The sequence below is a fragment of the Ascaphus truei genome, chromosome 2, assembly GCF_040206685.1.
Source record: "Ascaphus truei isolate aAscTru1 chromosome 2, aAscTru1.hap1, whole genome shotgun sequence".
Classification (NCBI taxonomy): Eukaryota; Metazoa; Chordata; class Amphibia; order Anura; family Ascaphidae; genus Ascaphus; species Ascaphus truei.
Window position 1 is genome coordinate 132202423 of NC_134484.1, and position 17021 is coordinate 132219443.

Below are 17021 nucleotides of genomic sequence, written 5' to 3' on the forward strand. Positions count from 1 at the left end.
CTAATGCCAATCATCGATTATGGGGACATAGTATACGCTCGGCACCCCAAAAACACCTTAGCTAACTTGAAACCCTCTGCAATTCAATATGCCGTTTTGTTCTCCAATGCAACTGCAACACACATCACTGCGAAATGCGCAAAGAACTAGATTGGTCATCACTTGAGTCTAGGCACAAAGTTCATCTTTCCTGTCTTGCCTTCAAATACTTTCTGGGCAAGCTACCCATCTATCTGAACAAGCTCCTCACCCCTACCACATGCAGCACTTATCATCTGAGATCTGACTCCAAAAGACTGTTCATGGTCCCAAGGTTCAGCAAATTATCCGTCCGCTCCTCCTTCTCCTACCGTGCACCCCAAAACTGGAACAATTACTGGAGACTCTCACAGCCACCACCAGTTTAAGTTCTTTCAAAACTAAAGCTGTCTCACATTTTAATCTGGTCTGTAACTATTACATACGCCTATAATATATATTATCTCTAACTGTGCATGCTATGTCTTGTATAAAAAGTTCACTTATGTAACTGTATTTGTAACCATGTACTATTTGTCATCTTAACTCTATGCCCAGGACATACTTGAAAACGAGAGGTAATTCTCAATGTATTACTTCCTGGTAAAATATTTTACAAATAAATAAATAAACCTTTGAGTGACAGGGGAGGAGGTGGAATCAGTTCTGTGTTCTATCCAATCCTGGGGTTAGACCTGGTACCCTCCCCCTACTGTACTCAAGGGGGTTGCATCTCCAAATTGTTAGTTGGTCTCTACCATTGAGAGAGACAAGGTATCACACCCAGGCTGCTGTGTACTGGCAGGCCCAGGTTCCCTTCCCTTTGGTGGAGTGGGTGATTACCTATACCTCTGGTCCTGCTAGAGTATCAGGGAAGAGCTAAAACTGCTGCGGGGGCCCTTGACCCGTAGTGCAGGTCCAGGGACCATCTGAAGTTTGAGAGACCAGAGACGTGACTGCATTGGGCAGAGTTGTCAAGTGACTGCGCTGGGAGCAGAATAATAAAACCATTCCTGTTACAGTATATATACCTCCTGTCTGGTGTGTAATCTTTCCTGGGGGAGATGAGTCTGTTCTACTGTGGGAGATTTGAGCAAAGGAATGGAAGCAGGCACACGGTCTTACTAAAGGTGCAGTTTATTGTGCCACCAAACGTCCAACGTTTCGGCAAATAGATTGCCTTTATCAAGGAGAGGGCCCTCTCCTTGATAAAGGCAATCTATTTGCCGAAACGTTGGACGTTTGGTGGCACAATAAACTGCACCTTTAGTAAGACTGTGTGCCTGCTTCCATTCCTTTGCTCAAGTACCTCTGGGATGTCTGGACCTCCCTGGATACAGCGCACCGGCAGATAAGTACCCCCCTCCAGCACCTACCAGCGGTGTGCATGTGCTTCTACATACTACTGTGGGAGATTACATTCATACATCTGGAGACTACAGCAGATGGAGGCGCGGAGTACCATAGAGTAAATGTTGGGTATGTACCCCAAAAGCATGTTCTGCAGTCCCCACTGTCATCGGCGGACACCACAGCCTCTTGTGAACCAGCAGGTATGAACCAACCTAAACCGTGTAATGGCAGAATCTCCCATAGGGTGGGGGAACAAGCGTCGGTTGGTTTGATATTCGACACAGGAAGTTTCAGCTCTACAGGGCCCAGAGTAGTCAAATCGCCTGTTTTACTCTGTGAGCATGTGAGTGGAATGAGCTCTTTGCTCTATTATCTGTTGAAATAAATTATGTTGCACTATATTTTCTTTTTCTCTCTTACATACACCATTGAGAGTTCCTGCTACAAATGGGTGCGAACGCACTTTATAGAACAAGTGCTAGGTAATATCCGTCAACCCCGAACCGACTTTTCCTTGTAAGCAAAAGAAGCAATATGTAATATGTCAGGCCTCAGAATCGCTTTCTTAAAAATACTCCTCTGGCACTGTTTAACTCGATCTCTAGTTTACAACTTGGATTTACTACGGTCACACACAGACCTAATTAAGCAAGTCGCTAGAAAGGACACACCATCTACAGTACATACTTTGTTTGTTTCTAATAATTTCTTACAATCTTGTATATAATGACAAGTGCTGTGTAACTAAAAGAAGCCTGAGCATGCCTTAACTTTATCCTTTTGATCTTAAAATTAAAACATGCAACTTGTACTCTCCCTTCAAGTACACGATGGCGTATCTTTTAAATTAGCATTACTTGTTTGATACTTTAGAACTCAAAGTATTTACTTTTTTAAACTGTACTCCAAGCGTTGCGAGAAATGTAAAAGTTTTTGTATATTTTCTTTAAGTTTCTTAGACGAAGCAACTAAATAATATGAGCAGGGTGTAATGGAAAGAGGCCCAGGAACCAGCACAATAACGGTTATGCCCGGTCCCTGGCAACTACCCGTCCTTTCCTGGGGCTCATCTGGCCACCAGACCCCGGAGCTACCCTGTTTTAATATACCCGGTAGCCCCTTGCATACCCTGTACCTTTAATTGTTATATTCATGTGTGTACCTACAGTAGCATATACATGGCATTGCACACACTGTAAAACATAGCCAAGGTCTCCTGACATGCAGGGCTGAGAAACCCTTTGTGCAGCCCACATGTTCAGAGAACTGGCTAATGCTGGAACTGGAGGGGGTGGAGGTGAGAGAGGTGCAGATAACAAAGAGCGTGGCCTGGGGCGGAGATCGAGCAAGGGGGCATCCACCCGAAAAGCGGAGCATTTGGCTGTTCCAGCAGACATCCCGACGCTGAGCCCAGCAGGGGTTATCCTGCCGGCCGGGGAAGCCATTGCCGAGCTCCTTCTGGGGGGCGTTGCTCCCATTGGCCATTTATATATCCCTTCCTGCCCTTTAATCTGACTGCAGCCCTGATTGGTCAATGCATATGAATAAACTGACTTTCAAAATCTACGCCAAAATGGGTGTACTTTAGTGGAACAAATCCTCCCTAAGCCAGCTCATCAGAAACACATTGCACAGCACATGCTAATGCTAATGATAGGCTTGTGGGACATAGTACAGTATATGCTGCAGCACCCCAAACCTTAGCAAACTAGACACCCTATACAACGTAATATGCTTTGTCCTACAATGTAACTACAACACCTACCACTGCAAAATGCTCCAAGAACTAGATTAGCAATCCCTTGACTCTAGGCACAAAGTATATTTTTCCTGTCTTGTTTTCAAATACTTCTTGGGCAAGCTACCCGCCTATCTGAACAGGCTCCTCACCCCTACCACATGCAGCACTTATCATCTGAGACTCTGACTCCAAAAGACTGTTCTCAGTCCCAAGATTTAACACAGAATCTAGTCACTCCCCCTTTTATTACCGTGCACCTCACGACTGGAACAACCTACCAGAGAATCGCAAAGCTGCCGCCAGTTTAAGTTCTTTCAAGACTGCTGCTGTCTCACATTTTAATCTCGTCTGTAACTGTTACAGTACATACTATATGCCCATAACATATTATCTGTAACTGTCCATAAAATGTCTCTAAACATAACGTGTGACCATGTATTGTCATCATAATCCTGTGCTCAGGACATGCTTGAAAACGAGAGGTAACTCTCAATGTATTACTTTTTACATTTTAAAATTAACATTTTATAAATTTTATACTATATTAGTGAAAGCACTGTATGTTTGCGTGCCTTCCTGCCTGGATGTCCGGTGTCCCTAGGGGAAATCTGATTGGTCCCTTGGCCCGCCCCCGCACACCTCTCATTGGCCTGAGGCGGAGTGACGGGCCAAAGGACACACAGGGACACACACACACAGGGACACACACACAGGGACACACACACACACAGGGACACACACACACACACAGGGACACACACACACAGACACAGGGACACACACACACAATGACAGACACACACACAATGACACACACACACACACACACACACACACACACACACACACACACACACACACACACACACACACACACACACACACACACACACACACACACACACACTGTTACATACATTAGCGGGGCTCACAGTTAGCAGCACCCGCGCGCACCTCCTCCTCTCCCCGTGTCTCCCGCGCTTTCACCCCGACCCCCCCCCCTCCCCCGGCGCAGCTACATTCAGCGGGGGGGACACACTATTATTACCCCTTCAGCGCCCCCCCCCCCCACCCAGTGTCAGCGGCCGTGCGAGACCCCCCCTCTATATCTCCCACCTCTCCCCCCCCCACACATATACATGCCCCCCCCTCCCCGGCGCTACAACTCACCCCTCCCCGGGCGGGGGAACAGCCAGTGGCCAGGCAGGCTGCCTCGCGGCGCCGAGTGCCCAAGATGGTGGCGCCCGGGAAACAGCAGGGGAGCGGCCACAACACGCTGCCTCCCGCCTCAGATCCACGTGGGACCTGCCGGATGGGTGAGTGAGCGGCCTTCACCTCCCCTCCACCCCCCTTCACCCCCCCTCCACCTCCCCTCCAGTGTCAGTGTCTCCCCGATACACCCCCCCCCCGGCGCCGCTACAGTCAGCGGGGGAGCGAGCGAGCGCCCGGGACACAGCGGGAGAGCGGCCACAACACGCTGCCTCCCGCCTCAGATCCACGTGGGACCTGCCGGATGGGTGAGTGAGCGGCCTTCACCACCCCTCACCCCCCATCACCCCCTTTCACCTCCCCTCACCACTTCTCCCTTCCACCCCCCTTCACCTCCCCATTTACCTCCCCCCCCTCACCTCCCCATTTACCTCCCCCCCCTCCACCCCCCCTTCACCTCCCCTCCACCCCCCCCTTCACCACCTCCCCTTCACCTCCCCTCCACCCCCCCCTTCACCTCCCTTCCACCCCCCCCTTCACCTCCCTTCCACCCCCCCCCCTTCACCTCCCTTCCACCCCCCCCCTTCACCTCCCTTCCACTCCCCCCCTTCACCTCCCCTCCAACCCCCCACCTTCACCTCCCCTCCACCCCCCCTTCACCCCCCCTTCCCACCGCCTCCCCCCCCCCCTTCCCACCGCCTCCCACCCCCCGCCTTCCCTCCGCCTCCCACCCCCCGCCTTCCCACCTCCTCCCCCTTCCCACCACCTCACCCCTCCCCCCCTTCCCCCCCCCTCTCCACCACCTCCCCCCCTTCCAACCACCTCCCCCCCCTTCCCACCACCTCCCCCCCCTTCCCACCACCTCCCCCCCCTTCCCACCACCTCCCCCCCTTCCCACCACCTCCACCCTCCCCCCTTCCCACCACCTCCCCCCCTTCCCACCACCTTCCCCCTCCTCCCCCTTCCCACCACCTTCCCCCTCCTCCCCCTTCCCACCACATCCCCCCTTCTCTCCCTTTCCACCACCTTCCCCCTCCTCCTCCTTCCCACCACCTCCCCCCTTCCCACCACCTCCCCCCTTCTCCCCCTTTCCACCACCTCCCCCCTCCTCCCCCTTCCCACCACTTCTCCCCTCCCCCCCTTTCCCCCCCCCCGCTCCCCTTCCCCCCCCCCCCGCTCCCCTTCCCCCCCCCCTCGCCTTCCCCCCTCCGCTCCCCTTCACCCCCCCTCCGCTCCCCTTTCCACCCCCCCCTCCGCTCCTCTTCCCCCCCCCCCTCCACCTCTTTTTACCCTTTCCCCTCCCACACTTCCACCCCCTCCTCTAACCCTTCCCCCCCTCCTCTAACCCTTCCCCCCCTCCTCTAACCCTTCCCCCCCCCCTCCTCTAACCCTTCCCCCCCCTCCTCTAACCCTTCCCCCCCTCCTCTAACCCTTCCCCCCCTCCTCTAACCCTTCCCCCCCGTCCTCTAACCCTTCCCCCCCCCCCTCTAACCCTTCCCCCCCCCCTCCTCTAACCCTTCCCCCCTCCTCCACCCCTTGCCCCCCTCCTCCACCCCTTGCCCCCCTCCTCCACCCCCTCCTCCCCTTCCCGCCGCCCTTCGCCTTCATGCCCGCCTTACCGCCTCCCCACCCCCGCCTCTGCCTTTCACCCGCCCTTACTCCGGCCGCCTCTGCCTTTCACCCACCGCCTCACAGCCGCTGCACGCACTCAACAGACACCCGCTACACTCGACACATACCTGCCGCCACACACACCTGCTGCCTCCCGCCCCTACCCCCTGACATCACTGACCCACCGCCTCACACCCTAGCAGGACCCCCACTCACAGACAGCACTCACAACCCACGCGCCAGCCGCCGCCTCACACCCTTGCAGGACCCCCACTCACAGACAGCACTCACAACCCACGCGCCACCCGCCACCTCACACCCTAGCAGGACCCCCACTCACAGACAGCACTCACAACCCACGCACCACCCGCCGCCTCACACCCTAGCAGGACCCCCACTCGCACACAGCACTCACAACCCACGCGCCACCTGCCGCCTCACACCCTAGCAGGACACACGACTCAGATTTTTACATCACTTATGGCACCAAAATATACATTGTACTGTGGTGTGGTTACAATAAACCATTTTTATACAACACGTATTACATTTTCTTCCATCTTTCTTTTCAATATTATTATCCAACCTTTACAACAAACAGTCACCTATTGTTCCACGATTTATAAATAATACTACCTATTACGCATTTACATCCCGGGCAACGCCGGGTCTCTCAGCTAGTACTAAATACAAATACAAATATTAATAGGATCCTTCCCATACGTAAGTGATTGAGTGATGAGTGATTTTTCATATGTAGTCTATTAAGATTGAAACCTGTATTCAACATTATATTTACTATATAGATCTAATGTATATCTATTTTTTTCTTGATATAGAAAACATGCCTTTTTTTCATTGCTTTTACAAATATTATTCCCCAACTTTACTTACCTCACCATTTTCAAATGGAACAATACCAGAATATTCTGTAGTACAAATGACATCATCGTCTCTTGTAATGGGCTGTTTGACTTCCTTTCTAAAACGATTTATGCAGTCAATTTTGGAATCTGAAATGCAAGTACATGGTATCTGACATTACTTTCAACTCTTGCCCATAACATCATGCTCAGTCACTTGTTGTGTTGCTTTAAATTCTCCAGACTTCATTATCATACCGTATATCTTGAGTTCTCATACTATACTTGCCTGTGCTGAAAGCAGAGCAGAGGTCAAGGATGTGTGTTGCTGTTCCACTCCTCTACTTTGTTGGAGATGGGATACAGCACTTTATGGACAATTTGATTTGAACAGGAAATCCCATTTTGCAGAGCTATAGACACCTGGCACTTGTAATAAATAGGAGTTCATAAGAGTCTGTCTCACATTATTAAATCCTCAAATCCAATCCCATGTTTGTATTGCATAGACATGAAAAAAGAACTCCAAGTCCAATGATGTTATAAGTTTCCATTAAATATGACTAAAGATTCTGAATGTAGTCACCTAGTAATGTGGCAGGTCCTGCCACACACACAATAGTTCTTCCAGACACCGCATGGCATTGTCAGCGATGTTTTATTATGCAGAGTGAAGTTTCATGCAGCAGGCACAACATGTGGAGATAACTCTTGACACCAGACTAAGTATTTGAACGTGGCTGCGGATTCCCCATCTCACCTGCACCAACACCAGCATGAGACCCTCCAAAATGCAGAGTCACTAACCGATAAGTGCCAACGTCCACTATTTCCCTACTGTAAAGTCACCTATAGCCATGGAACTTGCACTGACCATAAAATCAGAACCCAAAACAGAACACTTTCTGGAATGTCCTCCCAGGTGGCAGGATATCTGTACTTGAAAAACGTTTACGTCAAAGACTATAACATACAGTAGCAGCTCATTTACTAAGTAGTATTGTGCTATAAGACACATTCCTGTGCCGTAAAAAAAACTTCTCATCCGTTCAATTGAATGGGCTCTTAGGTGTCTTCCGGGGCCAGAAGATTGTCTTATGGAGTAGCAAAGCTTAATAAATATGACTCAATGTTTTATGATGCTTACATTGAAAACTATCATATTGATATGATTTGTTTTTAATGATGTCGGGTAATGTGCTTGAAGTGTACATTTTTCATGAAGAGTACTTTGTAAAAGTCGTTGGAGCAGGGGTGACCAACTCCAGTCCTCAAGAGCCACCAACAGGTCAGGTGTGGCTCAGCTTAAGCATAGGTGGCTCAATCAGTGGCCCAGTCATTGGCTGAGCCACTGATTGAACCAACTGTGCTGAAGCAGGGATATCCTTAAAACCTGACCTGTTGGTGGCCCTTGAGGTCTGTAGTCAGACACTCTTGTCAGAGTGTACAGAGCTCTCACAACCTCACGTGTCTCTTGTTCGGGTGCTGTGATTTAATGATACTGAACATACATAAGTTATTGGTCAGAGACTCTGCATTTAAAAGAAGAAAAAAAAACATCTACCCTTGGAGTCAAACATAATTAAAATAGAACAGTTGAATAACATCACAAAGCTTAACCTCCTCGCTTAATTTTTTACAATGCATTTCCAGTTTTATTCTGTAGTCTATTGGGAAGCAAGTTTGGGGAATGTTACTATTATTTACCCTACCGTTATCCCCCTATCAGACAGCCCTTGTATGCCTTTATTCAAGCGTTATTTATGTATTGCTAGAACTAATAGCTCTAGCTGACGCGCAGGTACCCACGTACAACTTGCAAAGCGGGTTTGTTTCTGGACTTTTATGCAGATAGGTTACAATCTGTCCGCTCCTGTTCTATCTTATACACTAAACATCAAGGCACCGCAGGAAAACTAGTTATTTCGCGTATTGTGCTAGGCACAAGCAACAGGTGTAAGTAAACACAAGGTAGAAATATATAGACATATAAACATACAAAATAAAGCTATTTTATTATCAAAACATTTGTCAACACATTTGTCTTATGTTGCTGAAATATTTTGATACTGCTTCATGGTCAAAATGACTAATAATCACATACAACCACAAGTGCGCCTACTTCCCTTGTGTCAAAGGTGGTATCGCTATTGTTTTAAAAATACAATCCATGATATTTAACTTTAAACACATTGGGGCCGAGTCACTAAGCAGTGATAAGTGCCTTTAAGAGAGATAAAAAGCCATTATAGCACGATACTGCCTGCTGTGAGATTCACAAAGCAGTGATAAGCGCTTTTAAGTGAGATAAAAAAAAAACATTATAGCGCGATACTGCACTGTTATCACTGCTTTGTGAATCTCACAGAAGGCAGTACCATGCTATAAATGCATTTATCTCACTTAAAAGCACTTATCACTGTGTTGTGCATAGCACCCAGAAAACCCACTTATCACTGAATTGTGAATAGGCCCCAAAATGTGTTCATGTCACATTTGACCATTTTTTTTTTTTTTTTTAACTTTTTTTAAAAAACTTTTTCTCAAACATTTCATGTGTATAAGTGCAGGCTGTGTTTTTCTCCTACTTTGCTGCTCTAGCCCAAAGACGTTACGGCCCATGTTCACTGCTCGGTCTTCTGGCATAGGAAGACACCTTACAGCCCATTAACTTGAACAGGGCTGGAAGGTGTCTTTCCGTTACAGAAGGTGCCTTCTGACAGAAGACTGCTTAGTGAATATGATCCTAAACCTTGTAAGTATTGCAGATATTAACGTTGTATACAATTTAAAAAAAAATTGTACTTACGAGCAAAATATTGCCATGGCATATAGGTCCTCCCAAAGTCAACAGATCGTTCTAGTACCCAGAGATCAGGCCGAGGGGAGTTGGCAAATTTTATGAGGATGTATGCAACATGGAAAAGCTAGTGACACACACAAAAGAAATAATGAATGGACATGTCATTAGGAAGCAGGGATAGCAAGATTACATAACCGATTAAATACTGATATTAAAGGCAGTGAATTTGTTGTAAGCCTCTCCAGCACCACAGACAATATTTTAAGGCGTTCATGTCTAACCAGTCTTTAACATAACAGATTACTAATGATCATAATAACTTATTTTTATTAATAGCTAGTGTCACAAATGGCACTCGCCTCAATCCATCACAAATATATCTAAAATCCGCGGTAACCATCAAGGATAAAAAAAAAAAAGCCTTACCGCTAGGGACCTTGTTCCCCTGTTTACTAGGAAAATATGATTTCCCTCCCCTTTCTATCTTTTTTCTTGTGCGCCTAGGTCATTTTACACTATATATATATATATATATATATATATATATATATATATATATATATATATATATATATATATATATATACACATATATATATATATATATATATATATATATACACACATACATACACAGTACAGTATATAAACTACAGATAGCACAGATGAGTGTGTGCTGATACTACACAAATGACCGTAGTACTTTACTGTATTTACAGTACTACTGAGTTAATTTCATTTACTGGTAGACAGTAAAATATGTGTATAAAGTATGTTATATGTACTGATGACATACAGTATATATTTCTGTGTGTGTATAACTGTACTGTACCATAACCAACAGTACTGTATATATGTATATATATATATATACACACACACACATATATATATATATATACATGCGTGTGTGTGTGTGTGTGTGTGTGTGTGTGTGTGTGTGTGTGTGTGTGTGTGTGTGTGTGTGTGTGTGTGTGTGTGTGTGTGTGTGCCTGTACTTTACCATAAAACTCGAACACACCAAAAGGTATTTATAAAAAAAAAAAAAACTTTATTTTCAAGAGAATAATAATAATAAAAAAACAGTAATACAAAAATACAAGTAGTCTCTCCCTTCTTTCAGGTAAATGTTATTTTCTTCTGCTCGACCTGTTCTTGGATGTGTTGGTCTGTAAAAGACAGAAACAATATTAACTATTGCCCTGCACGCCACCACGATTACATCAAGATTAATAATCACTTTTGGGAATAAATATACTACTATACATTATTACAACAGGATTTTTGGGGCATTTTTTGGGGGGGTTAAGGGGGAAAGAGTGGTGCATAGAGTGCAGTTCATTACCGGGTGCATTTTTATGTTTAAATTAAGGAAACATGTACTCTTCCCCAGAGCCATGGCTGTTCCAGGGAAGTACCCTTCCATGCCTCAAAAAGGCATTTACAGTATGTTGTCTTTCCCGATTTGACTATTAGCGAGTCCAGAGAATAATGATCTTTAATTTCGTCCATAATTATTTTCCGTAAATTCAAAGGGAGTGCTGTCTTTCCCTTCTTGCCATCATAATTCACTACGTTGTCCTACTATAATTCACTACTTATTGTAGAGCTTAAAACTGACGTGGTGTTTCAGAATGAGAAGTGCAAATCTGGCCACCTTTCCATCACATCTCCTTAAGTATTTCTCCCGTATGTTGTGCGGGAGGTCAGTTAACGTGATGTCTGTGATCACCATCGGCTCAGGTCATGTCTCTTGCGCCACAGTGTCTATTGACTTGGGGGTGTGCAGGTCAATTCTGGTGATGGCGAGGGTGCATGGGTTGGGTGCAGTCCCTCCTGGACACCGGCATCTGCTCTACAGGGGAAGAGATCACAAGCGAATAATAGAGCCCTGCGATGTTACTGTCAATGTTGTCCATGCGAGCACCCATGCCCCTCTCCATCCTCATCAAAAGAAGATCCACTTTGGCCTCCATTCCTTCCCTGTATTGCAGTGTTCGGTTGCAAGGTATTTCCTGGACCCTTATATCTTCCAGTATGCGCCTGACGGAGCTGGCGCGGATGAAAGTTGTCATGTTTTCATTTGGTAGTGCCTCGAAGATGTCTGGTCATCGGAGGAGCCCATCTGCTTGAGCATGAAGGGTGTGGGATTCACCTTGTTTATCCTCCGGTTCCTCGCCTTCGGTCGTGAGTGGGCCTTCTGTTTCTGCATGAATGGGATTGGATTCACTTGTTCATCCACTGCTTCGGTCATGAGTGGGACTTCTCCTTGGGCATGAATGGGGTGGGATTCAACTTCTTCTTCCTCGGCTTTGGTCAAGAGTGGGCATTCCGCTTCGGTGTCAATAGGGCAGGTTACTTCTTGTTCTGCTTCGGGCGGCGAGGGTCGTCTGGTTTGTCAATGGTGTATAAAATTCTTTTTTATGACTTTTCCCAGTTTCTTCTTCGTATAGCCTGGCCTAGGATTCTTTGCCTTGGGAACTTTCAGTGCCGTTTCTTAGGCCTCGGGGATAGACAATTCGCCCATGCGGAGGCGCGCTGAGGCTCAGGGAAAGCGGTGCTTTTCCTTGCCTTAGAGCGAGCGCCATCCGTGGGCGTGTCTGGGGGCGGGCCAGTGATGTCACGGAGCTGGTTCGCCCTCATTGGGCGAACCGCTCACGTGACCGCCCTGCGCTCCGGCAAGCTCCAAAACTTGACATGTTAAGACACCCGCTTCCGCAGGCGTGCGGAAGAGTGCGCGAGCCCCTGCTAAAGCCGCTCTCATTGCGGCTGCAGGGGCTCAGTGCCGAGCGTGAGTGCGGCTCAGCACGGCTCAGCAAGGCTCACACTTCTATGTCCCAGGCCTTAGGCACCTTTGCCTTTCGCTGAGAAACAGCTGCCAACTTTCTCTTTCTCACGACCGGGACAGCCGCATTAAGACGCCTGCTGCATACGTAGAATCAGGTATGATCCATGGCAGAAGATGAAGCACAATACATTCTCTGGGCCGCAGTGGATTCAGATTAAGATACTGTATGCGTGTGGGAGCCTATGCAATTTCGGTCAACTTTTATGCACAGTATCCCAGACTCCATGGCACAGTACAGGTGTAAAAAGAAGGTGTAAACTTTAACGCTAAAGTGCAGTACAGTACTTGATACAGTAAATACCGTAAAGTACAGCAGCTTGCATACAGTAACCGTGCTTCTTTTATTTTCTAAAGCAGCCATGCCCAAAAAAAGATATTTCAAAGGAACTCAGCCTGAGAATACGGGAGATGTACACGAATGGATTATGCATATCCAAGCCTGGTTAGCGCGCTCGTGCATCGAGGTATCTCATAATGGTGTCTGCTATCATGCCATTGGAAAACTAAAAGTATAAATAGGATTCGCATGGTAAGTACTGCACATTATACGCTTTTCAATCATTCCTGTTACCAACATTTATGGACAGTACTACTGCTTTTTTTTCTTTAACAGTAAAGGGTAAAATATGTGCACAGGCAGTCTTATATGCATGGATATGTATGTATGTACACAGGCAGTCTTATATGCATGGATATGTATGTATGTACACAGGCAGTCTTATATGCATGGATATGTATGTATGTGCACAGGCAGTCTTATATGCATGGGTATGTATGTGCACAGGCAGTCTTCTATGCATTGGTATGTATGTGCACAGGCAGTCTTATATGCATTGGTATGTATGTGCACAGGCAGTCTTATATGCATGGATATGTATGTATGTGCACAGGCAGTCTTATATGCATTGGTATGTATGTGCACAGGCAGTCTTATATGCATGGATATGTATGTATGTACACAGGCAGTCTTCTATGCATTGGTATGTATGTGCACAGGCAGTCTTGTATGCATTGGTATGTATGTGCACAGGCAGTCTTCTATGCATTGGTATGTATGTGCACAGGCAGTCTTCTATGCATTGGTATGTATGTGCACAGGCAGTCTTCTATGCATTGGTATGTATGTGCACAGGCAGTCTTCTATGCATTGGTATGTATGTGCACAGGCAGTCTTCTATGCATTGGTATGTATGTGCACAGGCAGTCTTGTATGCATTGGTATGTATGTGCACAGGCAGTCTTATATGCATTGGTATGTATGTGCACAGGCAGTCTTTTATGCATTGGTATGTACTGTATGTATGTGCACAGGCAGCCTTCTATGCATGGGTAAGCATGTACAGTATGTGCACAGGCAGCCTTCTATGCATGGGTAAGTATGTGCAGTATGTGCACAGGCAGCCTTCTATGCATGGATAAGTACAGTACTGCAGGGGTGCACAAACTTTTGCAGCTGCGCCCCCCTGCCTGATGCCCCCAGTGCTCACGCCACCCCTTACCTCCGCTCCCTGCGTCAAAAGACACCGCCGGGGTCATGTGACATCACGTCACCCCGCGGCGTCATTTGATGCCACGTTGCCATGGCGACGCGTCAGCAGCTGCCTGAATCTCAGTAAGTAAAAGGTTGCAGAGGCATCATGCGATCCCCAAGCATTTAATTTAAATGCCGTGGGGAAGAGTGTGGGGCCTCTGCAACCACCGCGCTCCCTACAAAAATCTCCCACCCCCCAGTTTGCGCACCGCTGCAGTACTGTAACTGCAGAGGCAGTCTTCTATGCAAGGGTATGTATGTACAGTATGTGCACAGGCAATCTTCTATGCATGGGTATGTACTGTACAGTACAGTATGTGCACAGGCAGTGCTCTCCATGTTAAAAAAAAAAAGACTGTAGTTCTGTACTTTATTTACAGTACTCATAAATCATTCACATTTTGTTACTACCATAGGGCGGCAAAGCGGGTTGTGGATGACCTTAGCAACACAAATGATGAATGCTGTGCGGCAGATGTTAGAGAGCTTCTGCTGATGGATTATAACCTGACTGTCTGTCTGAATCCCGCATACAGAGAATGAGACGTGAATTGGGCTGGAAGTATAGACATGTCATGTAAAGTGAAACAAAAAAGAAAAAAGCGCAAGGCCCATAGAGTAGTATAGTTAAGTTTATACACAATTAAAAACGGTTATAAACACTTACAACAGAGTAGTTGTTACAAGCACTTCGGTACTGAGATAGACTGCAGGAACAGAGGCACGTTGCTCGTCTGTTTGTTGGGGTTGTGTGAGTCCTGGCCCTCCTCCTCCTCTCGAACGGCGAACTGTTGCACTTCCGCGTCAGGTGACTCGTGACGCCGGCGTGTGTCATCGAACGGGGGTTGAACTGCGGGCGGTCACCGATTCCCTCTCCAAACACGGCGATCAGGAAACTCTGCAATCTGGGTCTTCCCAGCAGCTTAGTGTAGACTCCCACCCTTCACTAGCAACCAGAGCAATGTCAGCCCTACGCGTTTCGAGAACTGTGTTCTCTTCGTCAGGGGCACTTTCATTGCTGGTTGCTTTCAATTACTATATATAGAGTGGTGCATTAATTGATTATATAACGCAATAAATTGATCTAATCTGATCAGTGCCATATTGGTGTATTCTTCCAGTACCCTCATAAGAATACATGTTTAAAAGTGGTCCAGAATTAATATTAATTGTTTGGTCAATTAATAATTGAACACGGGAGAAAAATAATAGTAAAGGAAGAATAATTAAAAATACTAAAAATCCTAATTTATTATATCAATTTTAAAAAGAATAAGAAAAAGTGTTAAAATCTCTGTGAACACAAAAAACAAACACCATTACATCAAAGTTAAAACACATATTAAACATATCAAATGTATTCATTTGTTAAAAATAAAAAACTGTCTATATTTGATTAATTATTTGATCACAGGAATGCAGCCATATCAATTTCTTCATTAAGCCCATTGGGGGACATGGTGCCTCTGTTACCCATATTCTGTCACGCGGTATCAACTGGGTGAAAACACCGCCTGAGTATGTGCTGTATTGTGCTGTATTGTAACTATTTATCGTTATTTTAACCTGGTTTGATCTTTGCCCTTACATCGCTGTTTTCTTCCCTGACATTGCAGATCACCCGATGTGAACCTCATAGAACTGGTGTGGCATGAGATGAAACATCAACTGCGGAAAATACACAACACTCCCATAGGATTTTGGTCATGACATTCTTTGAAGTGTTTGGAAAGACTATGCTGAAGCAGTCCTTTTTGTATATTGGTGATATGTTCACTTTAAAGAATGTCATGACCAAAATCCTAGGGGTATGTTCTGTATAGGAATTGAAAAACTTGCTCCAAACTGGAGAGGAGGAGATATAATTAATGAAATCTTAAGATTAGAAACTAAGTGGATACACACTATGTAAACCATAGTCCCTTTTGGATTAAATGCTGAAATCGACTTGGGTTCGTTTCTAAATGAATAGTGTGAATTAGCTTACTCCCCACTGATCAATTTCAAATAGTTTGCCTATTTTTATTAGTTACATACAATTCCCATATGATTATAAGTTGTTATAGCTGGTCTTTCTATGATTACTGTATGTTGCATTTTCTTTCTGATGTATTTATATATTTTAAACATGCCTTTAGCCTTTTTATTTTATTTGGAAATATATGTTTTCTTATTTATTTTATTGTATTAAAACATTACATATAGTAAAATTGTTAGGCTTTTTTAGTACCTTTGTGTTTAGTATACCTTTAGTATAAATTGTGTTTGTTTATGTGTCTTCATGCAGTTTTGAAGTCATGTTGTTTGGTTAATTGAGCATTCTAACAAATGCGTGGAACTATACATCTTTTATTCTGCATTTATCTTAATGCTTTTATATGCTATATCTATTTACGGATCAAGTGTTTGGCTCCAGAGAACATTAGGTAGTTCAATAGTCCGTGTGTAAAGAATGTACAGTTACTGCTGTGGACATTGGCGTCTGATGAAATAGCCACGTGATCGTGGTAGACAGACGGGGAATGCCAGCACCGGAGAGGTAACCACACTGCCGTAGCTGCACCCGACCGAGCAGAGCAAAACAGCACTGCAGAAGTTAAGAACTCCAGGCATGGAGGATTCCAAGCAGAGAGGGAGCCAGCTGATCTGTACACTGATTGTCTGTGAGGTGACACCCACCCACACTGCCTGATTTTATGTTGTAAGTAGCCAATTTGCTATTTCTATGTACAGTGGTGTGAAAAAGAAAGTACACCCTCGTTGAATTCTACGGTTTTACATATCAGGACATAATAACAATCACCTGTTCCTAAGCCTCAGATGAACATCAACACATGACATATTATACCGTGTCATGATTTATTTAACAAAAATAAAGCCAAAATGGAGAAGCCATGTGTGAAAAACTAAGTATACCTTATGATTCAATAGCTTGTAGAACCACCTTTAGCAGCAATAACTTGAAGTAATCATTTCCTGTATGACTTTATCAGTCTCTCACATCATTGTGGAGGAATTTTGGCCCACTCTTCTTTACAACGTTG

At 45.6% G+C, this 17021-nt stretch overlaps 1 protein-coding gene across 1 annotated transcript in view; it reads right to left on the minus strand.

The window, feature by feature from the left end:
• The window catches only part of LAMA3 (laminin subunit alpha 3), a 331820-nt gene that overhangs the window by 248892 nt on the left and 65907 nt on the right, over positions 1 to 17021 (minus strand). The window contains exons 3-4 of the mRNA XM_075584995.1: positions 9605 to 9722; positions 6827 to 6945 (exon numbers count right to left, since the gene is read on the minus strand). Coding sequence (XP_075441110.1) covers positions 6827 to 6945; positions 9605 to 9722 — 237 coding nt within the window. The remainder of the gene's footprint in view (positions 1 to 6826; positions 6946 to 9604; positions 9723 to 17021) is intronic.